This window comes from Calidris pugnax, unplaced genomic scaffold, assembly GCF_001431845.1.
Source record: "Calidris pugnax isolate Ruff unplaced genomic scaffold, ASM143184v1 scaffold952, whole genome shotgun sequence".
Taxonomy (NCBI): domain Eukaryota; kingdom Metazoa; phylum Chordata; class Aves; order Charadriiformes; family Scolopacidae; genus Calidris; species Calidris pugnax.
In genome coordinates this window covers 371,149-388,155 of record NW_015092814.1, presented here as the reverse complement: position 1 = coordinate 388,155, position 17,007 = coordinate 371,149, and the positions used below count along the sequence as shown (strand labels likewise).

The 17,007-nt window shown below is 50.6% G+C and overlaps 2 protein-coding genes across 5 annotated transcripts; one reads left to right on the top strand and one right to left on the bottom strand.

The window, feature by feature from the left end:
* Positions 1 to 690: 690 nt before the first annotated feature.
* On the bottom strand, positions 691 to 5,607 carry LOC106900612 (thaicobrin-like). Of its 3 annotated transcripts, XM_014962739.1 has the most exons (4): positions 5,257 to 5,607; positions 3,607 to 3,751; positions 3,388 to 3,500; positions 691 to 2,755 (listed from the first exon to the last, which is right to left on the bottom strand). In XM_014962739.1, exons 3-4 carry the CDS (start codon positions 3,443 to 3,445, stop codon positions 2,235 to 2,237), a joined length of 579 nt encoding a protein of 192 aa, XP_014818225.1. In that variant the 5' UTR covers positions 3,446 to 3,500; positions 3,607 to 3,751; positions 5,257 to 5,607; the 3' UTR covers positions 691 to 2,234. The 3 variants fall into 3 exon arrangements, with proteins under 3 accessions (XP_014818225.1, XP_014818226.1, XP_014818224.1); XM_014962740.1 differs by lacking the exon at positions 5,257 to 5,607 and having other exon boundaries at positions 3,388 to 3,529; positions 3,607 to 4,676; XM_014962738.1 differs by lacking the exon at positions 5,257 to 5,607 and having other exon boundaries at positions 3,607 to 4,496.
* A 52-nt stretch (positions 5,608 to 5,659) lies between these two features.
* On the top strand, positions 5,660 to 15,095 carry LOC106900611 (butyrophilin subfamily 1 member A1-like). Of its 2 annotated transcripts, XM_014962736.1 has the most exons (11): positions 5,661 to 5,932; positions 7,325 to 7,429; positions 8,482 to 8,829; positions 9,445 to 9,726; positions 10,744 to 10,848; positions 11,346 to 11,366; positions 12,002 to 12,022; positions 12,676 to 12,696; positions 13,206 to 13,226; positions 13,689 to 13,721; positions 14,196 to 15,095. In XM_014962736.1, the coding sequence occupies exons 2-11, from the start codon at positions 7,345 to 7,347 to the stop codon at positions 14,711 to 14,713; spliced, it is 1,455 nt and encodes a 484-aa protein (XP_014818222.1). In that variant the 5' UTR covers positions 5,661 to 5,932; positions 7,325 to 7,344; the 3' UTR covers positions 14,714 to 15,095. The 2 variants fall into 2 exon arrangements, with proteins under 2 accessions (XP_014818223.1, XP_014818222.1); XM_014962737.1 differs by lacking the exon at positions 13,689 to 13,721 and having other exon boundaries at positions 5,660 to 5,932.
* Positions 15,096 to 17,007: the final 1,912 nt, after the last annotated feature.

The following is a 17,007-nucleotide window of genomic DNA, read 5'->3' as shown; positions in this document are numbered from 1 at the left end:
CACCTGTCAGAAAGCTTTCCAGTCTGTGGTTTGCAAAAGCCTACGGTCTCCACAAGGAGTTGACTCTGTAGCTGCACCCTCTCTGCTTTTGGTTGTTTGTTTTGTAACTGATGTCTTCCTGTTGCTGCAGTTTCCCTTTTCCATGCTTTGTGGCTTGGTATAACATCTATCAACTTTCCATAAAGGTAACAGCAGTCTGTCCTCAGTACTGTGTTGTGCAGTTTACATCTATATATGACTGTAATTTCCTGCCCTGGTTGCCTCTCCAGCGTCCCTTGGCGTGTCGCTATCTGCCAGACCGGGGTGACGATAGTGACTGTAATCAGGGCTTAATATTATTTTGTTTTTTGGCATCTGACTCCATAGGGATTCTATCCAGGTCTATATGTTGTGGTTCTGCTCCAGCTGCTGGTGCTGAGCTCCTCACTCGCATCGCTCACACCAGTCCCCCCAGCAGCTGGTTTGGGGACACACACCCTCACAGACACAGCGGCTGGAATTCAGGACCCCCAACTGCTCCAGCAGCTGCACTGGGACCCCACTGACTCCAGGAGCTGCGACCACAGCCCCGGGGTGCCCACACCCCCCGTGCCGTGCCTGCCACCAAATCCACTGGCGCTGGTCCTCCCAGTAGCCGGTACTGCGTCCCTGCAGCACTCACACCCACAGGTACAGAGAGATCATGCAAAATGACAGTTAAGAAAGGATTTAATGAGAAGGTAGGACAGACTGCGGTGATGAGGCACAGGACCAGGTCAGGCAAATGCACTGACCAACTCCGTTTTACCCATGACCAGTCCCTTATGCCCCTTTCTGCCTGTTCCTCCTCTGTTTCTCCCCAGTCCCCCTCTCCTGCATGTTCCCTCATCACTTCCCAGTCACGCTGACCCCTGCAAGCATCCTGGAGCCACAGGTCCAGAGGCTGACTCTGCCTGAGGCTTCTCGTGTCCAGCCCGGGGTATGGACTGGTTTATGGACACAAAGCATATGTGGGTGGTGGGGGGCTCCTAAAGGAGGTCTCTTCTTCCAGGAGAAAATCCAGTCACAGCTGGAGAGCCTCAGGAAAGAGAAAGGAGAACTGGAGAAATGGGAAAGGAAGGAGAGGTGGATCTGCCAGGACTATCTAGTAGGTACATGGTGCTACCAGGAAGAATTTCATTTGGGGAGGGTGAAGAAAGGTTGATTCTTGGGGTCTGGGAGACTGAGTCATCATGTTCAGCTGTTGGTGCACGATAAGCACCCCGGGAATTACAGTCACGCTCCACACCAGAAAGTAAAAGCCATGGATACTTTTAATTGCTCCCTGTCCCTTTCCATGGTCCCACCCTCCCTTGAGAGGATTGTTCCTGCTTGTAAGGATTTTTCCTTAAGGAAGGTGGAGAGGCAGAAGTTTGTGCCTAAATTTAAGCAGCAGTGACAGTACCTGTAGGAACACGAGTGCCTGCTGCTGGCTCAGCTGGGGGAGCTGGAGAAGCAGATTAAAACAAGATTGAAAGAAAATGCTGCTAAATTGTCCAAGCAGATTATCTGTCTGGATGGGCTGATGAAAGAGGAGTGTCTGCTGTCAGGACCCCGCAGGTGGGGTCTGCTGAAAGAGTCCTTCATGGGAGAAGATCGGAGAAGGGCAGATCTGGGGGAATTGCCTCACCTGTGGGCTTCAGACACTTCTCAGTTTCTTACTTACCTCCCTTGGCTGTCCCTGGGGCTGTCACCAGTGCTCTGCTATAAAAAATGTGCTTAATGCACACGTCAGTGAGAAGTGAAAATAAGGCAAGGAAAGGTTTGGACGTAAGGAGAAGATAAGCATTATCATGAGCTCCAGCATCCAGCTAAGTTGGGTTTTGTGGTGGTTTTTTTTTCATTTAATCATTAAGATTAACTGGAAAAAGCCAGAGACATTACTCCAGCACCTTTTAAAGAGCTTGAACCTGCTGTATTTTTAATGGCCTTGTACATGGCAGCTCTGCAGTGCCGTGGCACTCAATGCCCTGGGGCCACTTGGCACCAAGCTCTTCCATTCACCGAATCTCTGTGAGTTGTCTCTGCGGTCCCCGCTGTGGGCTGGAGGGGATGAAGGAGGCTCTTTGGTGGTGTTTGTCTCCAAGCCCTGCCAGACGTCCCACTCGGTGGCCAGAGGAACCATGCAAGGAAAAGATGCAGGACCCTCCCAGTCCCCAGCACCAAGACAATGGTGTTTGCCTTTTCAGCATCCCCCCTGCCACCCACGCTCCGTGTCAGGGGCACAGCTTGAGCCACGAGTCCATCCCCACCCAGAGCCATGGGTGTAGCCTCTCCCCATCACATGAAGTCAGGTAGAAAGCGAAGACTGGGGCTTCGTTTTCAGCATCAGTAAATGCCACCTGCCTGCCCGTAAAGTCCAGGCAGACCTGGATGGCCCTGGGGAGGCAGGGAAGGTGCAGGGGGGTCCAGTCAGGGTCAGTGAAAGCGTGATATTGTCCAAACCACTGCCCTACAGCCCAGATCCCCTCCTGGGGAGTAAAACTGAGGACTCCCTTCCTCCTGACAGACTCCTGGGCCACCCCCACAGCCCACCAGTCTCCCCCCTGGGCCACCTCCACCTCCCAGCAGTGCCTCCCCGAGGTGAAGCCCTGGTTGCCCAGCACGCACGGCTCCGTGTCGAACCGCTCGGGGTTGTCGGGCAGCGTGGTCCACTCATCCCCCCGTCCCACGGCTCTTTGGTCACCAGCCAGGATGAGGAAGGGGTTGGCAGTGTCTGGATCCAGGGTCACATCAGCTGGGGACAGAGGAGGAGAAGCTGCTCAGGACAGGCGGCCCCAGGGGTGTGTTGGGGCTGCATCCACCAGCCCCAGCAAGAGAAGGGACTGGACGATTTCCCCTGCCCAGAGATGTCCAGCGTGGGGTGGGAAACCCACTCCTGCTGGACTGCCCCAGCCTCAGTGCTGCCCTGATCTGCCCCTCATCCTGATCCAGGAGCTTATGTGTGATCCCTGGCCGAGGATACCCCAGTTTCCTGGAGGAGGATGCACCTGAGTGGGTGGGTGTGCATCTGTTGTGCAGACACCTGGACCTGAACTTGGGTGTCTCAAGCACTGCAAGAGTGAAACAGGTACATCTGGGCACAAACCAATGTGATAGACATTACCCCAAGACCCCAGATTCCTGTTTCTTTCTGTGAGCAATGGAGGGAGCCAAGGATGGCACCTCAGGCGTCTTGGCGGTGGGTCTACAGCACAAGGAATTCAGCTGGGGGTGTTGCAGCCACCAAGTCTCAACCCCGTGACAGGCCCAGGCTGGGAGAAGCCCCGGGTGCTTTGACCCTAAATAGCTCTGCCACAGCAGAAGCAAGATGCATTTTTCTCCTTAACAGAGGACAGTTCTCCTTCCTCTTCCCTTCTAAAAACTCACCTCTTCTACTCATCTCCTCCACCTCTTGGGCCAGGGACTCCCTCTCTTCTGTCTCCATCCTGGAGAGACACCAGCACGTCTGCAGCAATCAATGGGAGGGGAGGCAGGATTCCCTGTTGAAAGTGGAAATTGCAAGACTCACCTAAAGATGATAAAGAAGCAGAAGGACTGATGGAAAATTCATGGCATTCAGGCACTTTTTAGACAGCCAACACTCACCTGTGGGTTTGTGCTGGGATAGGAGGTTTTGGATGGGTCTTCAGTCTGCTCTCCGCTCCCCTGGCCACCTCAGCAGGTCCTGGCTGGACTGGGCTTGCACAACATTTCCAGCTTCTTCTCACGAGCAGATCAAAGTCCAGAGGGACTGGATGGCCAGGAGAAGCACCTTTGCTTCTCTGCGGGTCACCATACCACAGAGGAGAGCTTCCACCTCCTCTTGGCAAATGCCTGCCATGCCCTGAAGCTGCCGGCAGGCACGTGACCTCATCTAATGCTTGAATTTGGGAGTTCCCTGCTGATGTTCCTGCAGTGCCCGTCCTGTTTGCATCACAGGATCTGCCGCATCTCCCTTCCCTCCAACCAGCTGCATGTGGGTGATAAGGGCTGCCGCACTGCTGGAAGAGGCTTTATCTTCCTGTGGCAGGATGCTCCGAGCCCCCCCTGGGTCAGTGGCACAACATGCGCCTCCGGCCCAGTGGGTTGTCACCTGGGGACACCAGCCACAGGGCAGTGGCTGTGCTCTGGGTGTGCGGGCCATGATGAGGGAAGGGGTCTGTCTCCTTTCACGCTGCTTTCCCAGGCTTGTCGTGCTGCCAATGGGTTTCGGGGTGGAGATGTTTGCAGGGCACGTGTTGCCTCCATTGCTCAACTGGTAAATGGGGGACAGCAGGTACTGGGCCTCACATCCCACCTCTCTGTTCTCCAGGCATGTGCCCAGGGGCAATGGCCTCACCCCCACTGATGGGGAAACTTGGGAGATGGCACCCACTCACTCTGAAAGCCACCAATCGAGCACAAAATAAAGCAGAGTGCAAGGGGACCTGCTGCCAGATGGCTCTGCTGCCTTGCGCTGGGACAGGGGCCTGGGAAGGCAGGACTGGGGACAGACCGGCTGGGCAGGGGCTATTCAGACAGGGGACGCTGCCGCATGGTGGCATGGGCATGGTGCGGTGGGGGCTGCTGCTGCACCTCCCATCTGTCAAAGTTAAACACGTGTGTGTGTCCTGACCACAGCCTGCCCTCCGCAGCACCCACCGTGGGACCCACGTTCCACACCAGCGCAGGAGCCACATCCCTCCTCCTGCGGGGCCGGCAGTGGCCGGAGGTCACCAGCACAGACACACGTGTGACACACTCAGGTTCTCGTGCACATTTGCAGATCCTGAAGGAGCAGCACAGCCCCTCTGTCCACCCCATACCCCTTCCCGGCCCCTGGCCCCCCCTCCGGGTGCCCTGCTCACTGGCTGGTCCAGCTCGATGCTCACTGCGAACATGCAGCACCCACAGTCATCCCCAAGGCTTCCCACACTCGTGAGCCCCCCAGACACCAGTGTGGACCCTCCACCTGCCTGATACCCCCGCCTGGACCTGGACACTGGCTCACTTGCCAGCCAAGCATGCTGACTGGCTCTATTTTATCCATGACTGGGCCCTTTTATGTCCCTTTCTGCCTGTCCCCATTTAGTGCTCTCTGAATCCCTTCTGCTGCACTTCACGTGCTTCCACTGACATCCCCTGGTGTCTGGGACCCCCCAGCCTTGCACCCTTAACAGTTGCAAAAGCCAGGATGGCCCTCCCTGAAGATATGCCTGCAGATTTGTGATATCCCAGCAATTAGCACGAGTGATGACATCAGTTTATTACACTTACCTCCACTGTCACTTGGTGGCCAGGTCCGTATCTCTGTATGCTTCATTTATCGCCACGCTTTTCCTTGTCGTCCCTTTTAGCAGGGTCCTTTACCCGAGCAGATGCTGTCACCTGCCCCGTGCCCCCGTGCTCCTGTCTGGGGACGGGAGGGTGAGGGACCCGGCTGGGCTGGCACGGGCTGGCCCACAGACCACCCTCCATGGCCTCGCCTCTTGGCCAGCAGGGAATTGCTTCTAAGCAATTTTAAAGCTGGTGCTGGGCTTTGCTCCCGACCCTGAGAGTGAATCCTGGCACCGTCACCTCCCTCCTTCCCACTGCTGCCTCCGGGCTCTTCCTGGGGATGCGCAAACCACTGCAGCATCCATCACCTCCGAGAGCCGTGGGAGGAGACAGCGACATGCGTTGGCAGCAGGGACCTGCCTGTGGAAGCAGACGCGCTGACAGAAAGGCATTTCCGGAGCAAAAACATCACCAAATTACTCAGTGACTTCCATTTTCAAGCAGAGGCAGTGCAGGAGGAAATGGGTGGCAGGTTGGGACGGAGTGACGGTTTTGGTTGGTGTTTGTACAAGGAAGTGCTCGGCTCAGCTCAGCGTGGCCCCTCCAGACACACCGGGTGACAGCTGAGCAGCTCCTGCCCCAGCCCAGAGCACATGAGAGAGCTCGGTGTCCCCAGGTATGTGGATCTCTAGGGAAGTTGCAGATTGAAATCACTATCTGCCATCTGCCCAGACTGGTCATGGTTTTCTCCCCTCATTAACAAAGCTGGGTCTAAGCCAGGGAGCAATGAGAGGGAGGAGGGGAGGTTGTTCAGAGCAGGGCCAGGTCCTATCTCGGCTGGGTGTTGAGTTAGTGTTTTGCTTATTTTGGTCTCCTGGTCTGAGACCTCCTCCCACCCGCGGTGTGGGGCAGGGGACAGGATGCTGAGCGCCAGCTCTGTCCCAGCGGAGGAGCACACGTTCGATCTGGGTTTCTGCTTCTCATCCTGCCCTTTTCCATTGTCGTGGTTTTGACCAGATTGACAAACCAGAACGACAGATGACCCCTCCCTCCCCCTGCTAAGGAAAAGAGAGGAAAGGAAGAGATAAAAAAAGAGATTTATGAGTTTAGAGAAAACGAAACTACTTTAATGAAAATATAAATAAATAATAAAATAATAAATAATAAGAATAAAAGGGAAAAAAGGGGGCCAGAATGATGATCACATCACCAGCAGGTGCAGGGGAAAGTCCCAGGCTGGACTGGGTTATGGACAGGAGCCAGATTCTGGATCTGGAGTCAGCAACACTCGGATGAGTATCAAAGGCAGACGAACAGACAGGGTCCTCCTTGGACGTCAGCCATTGAAGGAAGAGCGTTGACCCTTTGATCCTCTCAGCTTTTATACTGAGCATGATGCGGATGGGATGGAATACCCTGTTGGTCAGTTTTGGGTCATCTGTCCTGTCCGTTCCTCCCTACAGGTGGGACCCCTCTACGCTTTTCCGCTTCCGACCCTCCAACGGGGCAAATAACAAATTTGCCTGACCTTGGTTGTTATAGCAATAAGTATCAGCAAGGGCCTCTCTGCATACTATTCCTTGGTATAATCAGGTCTTATCACTGTGAGAGTGAAGTTTCTGAACAATATGCTATTAATTTCAGAGTTCAGTTAGTTAGAAGGGGCCCAGTTAAAAAAGTAAAATTGCTGAACAAAAAATTGGTTCTGTTTTACCTCAAACCAGGACATCCATCTCTTTCTTAGAGTAGGATAAGAAAAGTAAGAGCTCCATTATAAAACAACTGTCACTTTTTAATGGAATTAGAGGAGGCGGTGTAGCTTGTCCTTTTTTCCCCCAGGGTAAAGTCCTACAACAATTTTATACCAATTGGATACTTTATGTATAAAGCACTATGTTAGTCTGATGATGGAAAACTGATTTCTTTGGCACCTCAGGCTTTTCCCTAGACGTTATAAAAACAGGCTGCAATCAGCAATAAACCCACTTAAAAGTAAATTCTGCCTCTCTTCTTTTTTTCTGTATTCCCTTGTTTCCCCTCTCTTTCGCCCTTTCCCTCTCCTTTCCAGGTTGTGATCCAGTGAAGAGGATGCTCTCCGGCCTCCACCCCTGCAGCTCTCGGACAGCTTTTATCATTTATGGCTTAGTTTTCCAAGTTCAGGAGCTGCAGTCAGGTAGGGATCCCCCTGCTTCTTGCTGAGCCCCGTGGCGTTGCTTCCAGCCTGAATACCTTCCCGGCTGCCAGCGCAGCTGCTCCCCATCACCAGCAGAGCAGGGTCCGGCCTTTGCCATAAACCTGGTGTGGGTCTGGGAGCACCGGCATCCCTCTGGATCCTGGTTAATTCCTCTGGCTGTGTCAGCACAGGCATTCACACAACCTCACTGGACCCAGGTGGAGATCAGATGATGCCCATGAGCTGATTGTAGTTTACTGACATTTCCCTCCCCACTTTCCCTGTTCCCAGCATGTCACAGCTTTACTGGGCTGTGTGCAGGGTGTGCTGGACACTTTGCAGAACCAATGCAATAAAGGGAAAAACAACATAAAAAGTCTTTTAAAAAATATTCTGGGCTCTTTTCCCGTTAGATTGCTGACCTGGCAGCCCTCAAGGCAGACCTGGCAAACGGATGCAACAGAACAGTTGCCTTGAAAGTTACCAAAAAAAAAAGTTGATTTTCTTTTATCTTTCTTCAACAAGAGATCACTTTGTGAGCTTATTAATAAGCCTTTTTTTTTTTAATTTCCAAAGATGCCCAGAGCACCTGAGATGTATTTTTCTCTTGCAATAGATGCAAACAACTGAGGATATTTGAGTTTTATTTGTACTCAAGTTGTCTGCTTTCTCCAGCCAGCAACACCTTCCAGCTGTTTCCTTCCTTCTCTATGCTGCCTTCTCCCCACCCCAAGCAGCTTGAGCAGCACCCATCCCCTTTGAGAACAAACCAACTTTTAGGGATTTGAAGAATTTTTACAATAGTACAGAAGAGGGGAGCAGAGGAAGTAGTTGTGGCCTGGCCCCAGCCCTCTCGCCATCCTGCGTGGCAGGGGTCCCTCTCCCAGCCCTCCCCCCAATGCCCTCTCCCCCCTGGTGCAGTTACACCACCATCACCACGGCATGGCAAGGCAGCACAAACCACAGGGAGCAGCACCCGCTGATTTCCCAAGCTCAGCCACTTCAGCAAACTCACAGTTACTTCTTCTTCCTCCTCGGGGGGTTTCTCCCAGCTCTGTTCAAGGTGACGGGATCCCCTGGCCCCATCACCAAGGCCATGGGTGAGGACGTGGTGTTGCCCTGCCGCCTCTCCCCGGAGCAGAGCGCGCAGGAGATGGAGGTGGTCTGGTTTCGGGAGCAGTTCTCACCCTTTGTGCATCGCTACAAGGGGGGCCAGGACCAGTACGGGGAGCAGATGCCTCAATACCAAGGGCGCACCGAGCTGCTGAAGGACGGCCTCTCCATGGGCAGCGTGAACTTGAAAATTTTCCATGTCCAACTGTCGGACAGAGGGAATTACACCTGCTTTATTCGCCGCGACTCGGATTACGACGAGGCTGTGGTGGAGCTGAAGGTGACAGGTCTGTAGTCCATGTCCCTGGTACCTCTAATTTACTTCTCGTAGCCAGCATTCTTCTTCCCTGGCCTTCTTCCCAGCAGCAATTTCAGGCAGTTGCTTTGGAAATACGGTTTTATTAAGTCCCGTGGTTGAAACTCGTAATGGAATGCTATCTATGTGCTGAATCTATTACTTCAACATACTTTTCAGAAAATACCAAGAATGTCTTAGAGAGGTAAAATTGCCTACTGAGTGGCCATAAGGAGCTCATGAGATACGCTACCTACTTTAGAAGTGTTCTTGAAATTGTTTTCTTCATATAAAAGAGTGTAAGAAAAAATTTGGCATTGCATAATAAAGTAGGAGTGTCTTCATTCATGCTTTTATATTTTAGCATCCAGGCCTGCAGATTATTTTGCTGCAGTAGAAGCCTCTGGAGCAGATCTTTCAGTTGTCTGAAAAAGATTGTAAGAAATGTCCTGAATCCAGGTGACGCTTGTCTTAAAAAAAAAACCACCCTGGGATTTGTCTATGTCAAAGTACATCCCTTCTTGTCAGAGAGAAAAACAGCCAGGCCACCTTTTTCCTCGCTATCCAGCATCCCACGGGATCACCTGGGGTCTCTCTTTTCCCGCAGCCAGCGGCTCTGCACCGCTCATCGCGCTGGAGCAGTACCAGGGCGGGGGGATCCGGGTGGCCTGTCGCTCGGCAGGATGGTACCCACAGCCCCAGCTCCTGTGGCAAGATTCCCAGGGGCGACATCTCCCATCCCTCTCGGAAAGCACCACCCAGGACAAGAGCGGCCTCTTTGCAGCAGAGAGCAGTATAATCGTCACCAGAGGCACGAGCCAGAACCTCTCCTGTTCTGTCCAACACACTCCACGAGGCCAAGAGCAGGGATCAGCTTTCTATATATCAGGTGAGTGGGGGACACAGGCATCGCCCTGTTAACATTCCCAACGGAGCTGCGCTCTGAAAGTGCTGCCGGCAGAAAATCTCAGCTGCATTTTGCAGACTTCACACATTTTGCGATGTGTTCGGTGCACCGAGTGTATTTTGCAGCAGCATCTGTGCAGGTGTGCTGCCAAAATCCGCCGGGTCTGTCTTGAAGTGTAGGTTTAGGGAAAAGGAAAAAGGCAACCCTTGTTGGAGCAGAATTTCTGTAGACACCTAGGTTAAATACAAACATTCATAACACTGGAACCAAACAAAAAAAAAGAAAACCAACCCGTGCCCTTAGTCTCACCTGCTGTGAAATCCTGTTCTACTGGTTTGGTACAAGGAATAAATCGCCGTGTCTGGTCTTAGCATCTGCATATATTGAATATATTTTATTTTTTCCTTGTCACATAGAAAAGCTCTCTTTTTACTGGAAGATTGATTTGGGATGGGGATCGTGCAGATGAGATCTGGTGAACTGGACAAACCATACACCGAACTGCACTGCCATGTCACATGCTTTTCATCTGTATCCTGTTCCTTTTCTACTTTAGGAATGAACAATTTTGGAAGAATTTGTTTCCCCAAATACCCGTACTTTTCTCCTGGTGATGCTGTACTGCACTGGAGTGTTGCTGTTGATGCATATGTTACCCTGTTTCTGATCCTATGTTGCCTAATGGAACATAATAATTTTTTTCCAAAGCAGAGGAAAACATGATTTAACTAGAAATAGTTTGGTTAGAAATCCATTTTCCCTTTAAACCTCTCCCCCACAATGTATGCAGACAGAGCATCATCAGCCTGAGACAAGTGCTAAATTGCCAAAATGTGGAGGGTTTTTTAATTTCATTTTTTGTCAGTTTGTGGAGCACAGTTCGGACTGATCCTCAAGGCCATTCAAACCTGCTTGGGATAAGCTTGTATGAAATAGAAATAATCGACTGCCACTGCTGCTTGCCGAGTAACCCAGCACCTTTGGGGTTTTATTTTCCAGATCCCTTTTTCCAAAATGCTCATCCTTGGATGACTGCCCTGGGTGTGGTGCTGGTTGCTGTGGTCGCACTCCTTACCATCGCTGTTTATCTCTTTAAAATTAAAGGTAACGTCCTGGCGCGGTGTCTGGGGAAGGGGGCTGCCGTGTTCAGCCATCCCTGGTGTCAACAGCCAGGCGGGTTTGGGAAATGTCAGAGTCTTGTCTTGGTGTCTGGGGCACAGGAACTTAAAGACTCAGGGAGTTAATTTCTAGCAAGAAAAGAAAGGTCACTTCTCCATCCTAAAGGCTGGCAAATAACGCGGGCGTTAGGCAGCGTGTGCCAGGCACTTCTCCGCCTGCAGAAATGACGCAGCGCCTGGCCCTGCAAAGCAACCTGGCACTTTTGGGAGCCTGGCAGGGCTCATCTCCCTCTGAAAAAATGGTATGGAGGACTAAAGGAAACAGAAATCTTCTCTTTCTTACCAAAAGGTGATGGTGGGAGGGCACTGCAACATTTTCTGCCTTGCAAATGGCTGTAACGCCTGCTGTGGTTCAATCAGTCATCTTGGAAAGGGTGATTTTTTGAAAAATTATTTAGATTTCTTTTTTTTTTTCTTTCACAGGAAAGCAGGAGAAAAAAATAGGTAAGATTTACTTCACATTTTCCAGAAGCTGGAGTATTCCCTCAAATGGCAGAATTCATGGGGCACATCTCTGGGGAATGGGGCGGGGGAAGGGGGCAGAATAGTTTGGCTAGTGACTGTAGAAAATTGTGAAATGGTGAAATTATGAAATTATGTCATTTTAAGGAAAAAACCAAAGAAAGCCTGAACAGATGTTGTACCAACAGTGAACTTTGCTTTTCAAAGTGCCCTCAAGGTTCCTCACAAAGCTGGAGGAAGATTTAGGGTAACTGGAGGAAGATTTGGATTTCGTTTTGCAGGGGGCCCAGCGTTGTCTCAGTGCTAAAAAAACACAGGGTTGGGGTGGTTTCGTGGCACCGAATGTGAAATTTAACCCTGTGTTGATGCAAACCTGCCCCTTTGCCACTGCCATGAAGCTGGAGCTCAGGTCTCTGGCAAGGCAGCCCTGGCCTCTGCCCCAGGTGGGTTCAGGGAGAGAGGGCAAGTTCTTTAAAAGCCTTGAGAAGAAAGGTCTTGAGGAACTCCTGGGCTGAAGCTTTTCCATCAGGAGCAATTTTAGCCTCTTCCCCACCCCAACAATTGTAATTGTTGAATTGGCTTTGGTGGTGATGCTTTGTTCTGGTTTTGCTTTTCAGCAATGCAGGAGGCAGCACTGCGTAAGTCCCACTTTCCACCTTCCCTTTAAATCCTCTGTGAAAACATCAGATCTTTTTATTCATCCTCTCATTCTGTCTAAATGTTCTTCTTATGCAGATTCTTTACTTCCCCCACAATAAAAAATTCACTCTGAAAAGTCATTACCTTTTTTGGTAATTGGTAATTTTGACATTGGTTGTCAATATTTTTTACCATTCTCATTTACTTTAAGTAGTGAAATTGTATTGAAAAGTTACTGGGTTTTAGGGGGAGATTATGGAAACTTAAGCTGTTGAGAATTTTCTTATAAAAATCTAGATTGCTTGATTACCAACAAATATAAAAAAAAACAAAACCAAGCCAACACCTGAAGAGGGCATATATTTTTGCTACGTTTTTGCTTGCTTGTAGCTCATGGAATTGCCATGAAATAGTCATTTGGCTATTAAAAATGAACTCTTGCCAAACTGTTGCCAATGGTGGTTGATGAGGAAAATAAATAAATCCAGGTCAGCTCTCTCAGGGATCATGAGCACCCTTGCAGTGAGAGTACAAATCAGTGCATCTGCCCCCCTCATCACACTCCCCCCTGCCTGTGCAGTCCTTTACCTGGGGTCCCAGGGAAGTTGCTGTGTCAAACAGCAACTCAGGTGTGTTTCTCTCTGTTGTTCAGGGGACCGCGACGCAGAAATCGGTGAGTCTCCTTCTCCTTACAAAGGACTTTTTTATAGAGTCTGCTTAGGGTAGTGGGTTTTGTTTGGTTGGCTTTTTGTTTTTCATTTTTAAAGTGTGAAGTGAATTGAAGAACTGAGAAATGGTTGGGGATGGGGGGTAAAGGGAGAGAAGGAATTTAAGAATAAAAAATTAAAGATTGTTGAAGACCGTGTCAGTGGTTGGGGACAGATGACTGCAGCGGCAGCACAGAGGGTGGGAGTGCCCAGCACTGGCTGCCGGCACCATGATTTGATGGAAACACCATGTAACAGGCCCCCTTGTAGGCAAGGGACCCCCTAGAGACCTCTTCCTGCCGGAAATTTGAACAGGACAACCTACACCATCACCTGCAGAGCAGAGCTGCAGGCTTGGGCTGTGCAAAGGCATTGGCAGGAACCCACTCTCCTGCACGTGTGGGTGGTTATGGGAGAGGGTATGTCCAAATCAATATCCCACAGCCCATTTGTGCCAATTTATCTTGTTTTTCAGAAGCACAAGATAAGGAACTTGGTAAGTATCATTCTCCTTCCTATGTGGGAGACTTTTCGGTTGGGCCGTCTTCTCATCTGGGTTTTGCAAGCATGCCCCAGTTTTGATTTTCATCCTGGGAAAGAAAGAGGTAGCAAATACTGAACTTATTTCAGAAATGTTCTTTTCCTTTGCTCTCTATGTGTGTTTAAGCTTTTCCCTGTAATCCTTCTATATTAAGAAGAAAATGCTTTCAGCTTTCAAAGAAAGTACAAACAGACCATAAATATGTCTCTGAATTAGGACAGGCATGAGTATATTTGTAGAAAATGCATGGAGCACTTTCACATAACTAGATGTTGAAGTTTTGAAGCTACATTTTGTGAGACACAAATATAGCAACAATTCAGAAATTGTGCAACTACACGGGCATATCATTATCCTGAGCTAATCTAGTAAAGTGTGTTCAGATTGTGTCTCACCTGTGGTTATTTTTTTTTAAAGCGTGGAGAAGATGTGCAGTGCCAATAGAAGAAGGTAATTAAAGTTTTGGGGTGCTGAATCATCTTCCCTGCTTTAAGTGCCCTTCCTGGCAGTTCCCTTCCTGCAGTGATGCTGGTGGGACCAGGGATGCTTCTGCCAGCCCCCGCTTTACAGGAGGAAGCGTAACACTCAGGCCCCTTGTTTGTTTGCTGCCCTAAAACACCAGTGCCCCAGTTTCAAGAGAATCTGGAAAGTCCTGCTCCTCAGTGAGCAGTGCCGGCCACGTTTTAGGGACACGGGGACTTTTTCAGCCTGGAGGTGTGCTGACAATCCTCTTCCCTCCATGCTCGATGACATCTCTCTGCTTAATTTTCTGTTCCTTGCACCAGTATTGCTACCTTGTGCAGCTTCCCGTGCCGCAGTCTGCCAGCTACTGCTTGCACCCTTTTTCTTCTGTCCTATGCAGCCCCAGCAAAGATCCCTCCTGGGGTGAGCTCTGCCCTGATGTGTTGACTCTCTCCCCTGCAGTGAAGGTGGTTCTGGATCCAGACACAGCCCACTGTGACCTTGTCCTGTCTGAGGACTGCAAAAGTGTGACACGCCGAGACACGCGGCAGGACATCCCCGACATCCCAGAGAGATTTAACCCATGGCGCTGTGTGCTGGGCCGTGAAGGCTTCACCTCGGGGAGAAACTACTGGGAGGTGGAGGCGGTGGATGGGGGAGGATGGGCTGTGGGGGTCTCCAGAGAAGATGTGAAGAGGAAAGGCGAGATCGAGTTTAAACCAGAGGAGGGCATCTGGGCAGTGGGGCAGTGGGCAGGGCACTTCCAAGCTCTCACATCCCCTAATCGCACTTTGCTTCCAGAAATCCAGACTCCCAAGCGGATCCGAGTCTCTCTGGATTATGAAGAGGGACGGGTGGCATTTTTCAGTGTTGATGAGGGGATTCCCATCTTCACATTTCCCCTGGCTTCATTTGGGGGAATGAGAGTCCATCCTTGGGTCTGGCTGGGTCCTGGGACATGGCTCAAAATGTGGCCCTGATGAAAAGGAGGGAGTAAGAGAAGGCTTTTTTAGGGGACCTCAGTAGTTCAGACTCACAGAAAGATTTAGGTGGGAAGGAACTTGTGGAGATTTCTATTGCACTACAGGGCTAACCTCAAAGCTGCCTTAGGTGTCTCTGGACCTTGTATAGCTGAATTGTGTAGGCTCTCCAAGGGTAGAGATCTCGTTACCTCTCTGGACATCTGTCCTGGTGCTGCATGTCTCTCAAGGGGAAGAATGAATCCTTTATGTTTGGTCAGAATTTCCCCAGTTGCAACTTTTGACTGTTGCCTTTCATCCTTACTCTCTACCTGTGGAATACTTCCACCAAAAGGACACTCCTGTAACCGGGATTGCTTTTTAAATGTACGGAATAAAGTTACTTCAGTAGGATGTGTCTGTATGTGTGTCAGCACCAAATGCCTGTGTCTGAGGCATTGTCTCCACCTCCTTTTAGCCTGTGGGGATTTTTAGGTGCTTTTGAGAAAATGGTTCACCACATTCTGCAGGAGGCCAAGAAGGCATGTCAGTGGGATCAGTCCATGGCTCTGCTTGTCCCCGCACCCACCCACATCACGTCACCTGGAAACGTCTAACACTGTGAGATGGATTTCCACCTTTGGCCACTCATTTTGGGGGAGGAAAAGTTGCTTTTGCATACAGTATTGAGTGCTTGCAGCAGAATGTCCCATGTGGGCTGAGATGAAGCTGCAGAAATGAAAAATTCACATGCAAAGGAGTTTCTTGTATTGAGGCATGTTTTTGGGGAAGTGCCACTACTTTGCTATAGTGGAAACTGCCACCTGCAAGGGGAGGACAGAAGTATGTGCTTCCTCTGAGGCCAGACATGCTTTCACAACACATTCAATGGATGTCCAGCAAGCATGGACCACTCCAAGGGAAGGCTTCACCATTACTGCTGAATTCACAGGCTTCTCAGGAACGGAAGAGGATGCACTTGAGTGTGTGCCAGGGCAGGTCTGCTCCTTCTTAGCCCAGGGCAGCTCCATTCTCCCACCATGGAGGAGCCCAAAGGGAACAGCTCAAAGATGCTATTAGGGCTTTCACCTTTCCCTCCAGGCATGCCTAGCCCTAGGAGCAATGCTCCCAGAGGTTGGTGGCCATAGCTCAGCTTTGTTCCTTGCTGTGCACAAGCCCACATGAGGCAGCAGATCCCAAATCAGCTGTGAAGCCTGCTGTAGCAAAGGGGCTTGTCAAAGGAGCCAATGCCCCTGCTGCCAGAGCTCTGAAGAGTGATTAGGTGTTTGTGGCCCTGAAGAAGCCTGGTGGGAAGATGAAGACACAGACCCTGCTTTCTGCACTGGAGAACTGGAGAGGGAGCACTATGCTCCTCAAGCTACGGTCAATACGGTTGCATATTTCTATGACCCATGGCCTCTTGATCTCCTTCCTGTTTCCCGAAGTCAAATACAGTATTGGGGAAGTGCTAAAGGAAGTGGAAAATAGCCTGGCTTGTTCCCTCCAAACCCACTTGAAACAGTCTACAGATGAAATCAAGGTTGAGGCAACAACCTTATGGTAGATAGACCCCCAGGGTGTGGGAACAGGCTCTGGAGCAGGGAAAGAAGCTGATGGGCTGGACAAAAAGGTCAGAAATGAAAGATTGATCCTCCAATGTGGGGCAAAAGTATCGCTGCTAGCAGGATGGCTGATGGAACTCTCACCTCCCTCTTGCCTTTACATGGGGGAAGGAGGTTCAGCAAAGACACATTGTCCCTGATTGATCCTTTGCTCTCCCCACCTGCATGTCAGGACACCAGGATCTCTCCTGACCTCTTCCTCACTGCTCATAACCAGCCATGGCAATAGTGTGCCTGCAGATGACTCCTGACCTGTGCACCCCTCTTCTCTGGTACAGTGTGCCCCTTCCCCTTCAGCAAGGCTTGTCACAGTGGACTGCTTGGGTCTTCTTCTTCAGGGAGTGAAGCAGGTGGGGTGAAGGACCTTTTGAAGATTCAAGGTGTCCTAGTGCATTCACCTCCCTGGAAAAAGGGAACCAGAGAGGCAGAAGCAAGGATAAGGGCTGTGGGCATGGAACATGAGGCCACGACATGGAAGAGCAACTGGTGGTGTCGTGGGGGATGCTGTAGGTCCAGGTGAGGGTAAGAGTAGTGCTGTAGAGGACGGGAAACCACGTGCAGACTTAATCTCTGGAATCCTATGAGAAGGCCAAACATTACATTAGCTGTCTCCCTTCCTAACCTCCTCCACCCCCACCCAAGTTCTGCCTTTGCTGCTGCCTCCAGCCCTCTTACTACAAGCTGAACTAAAAT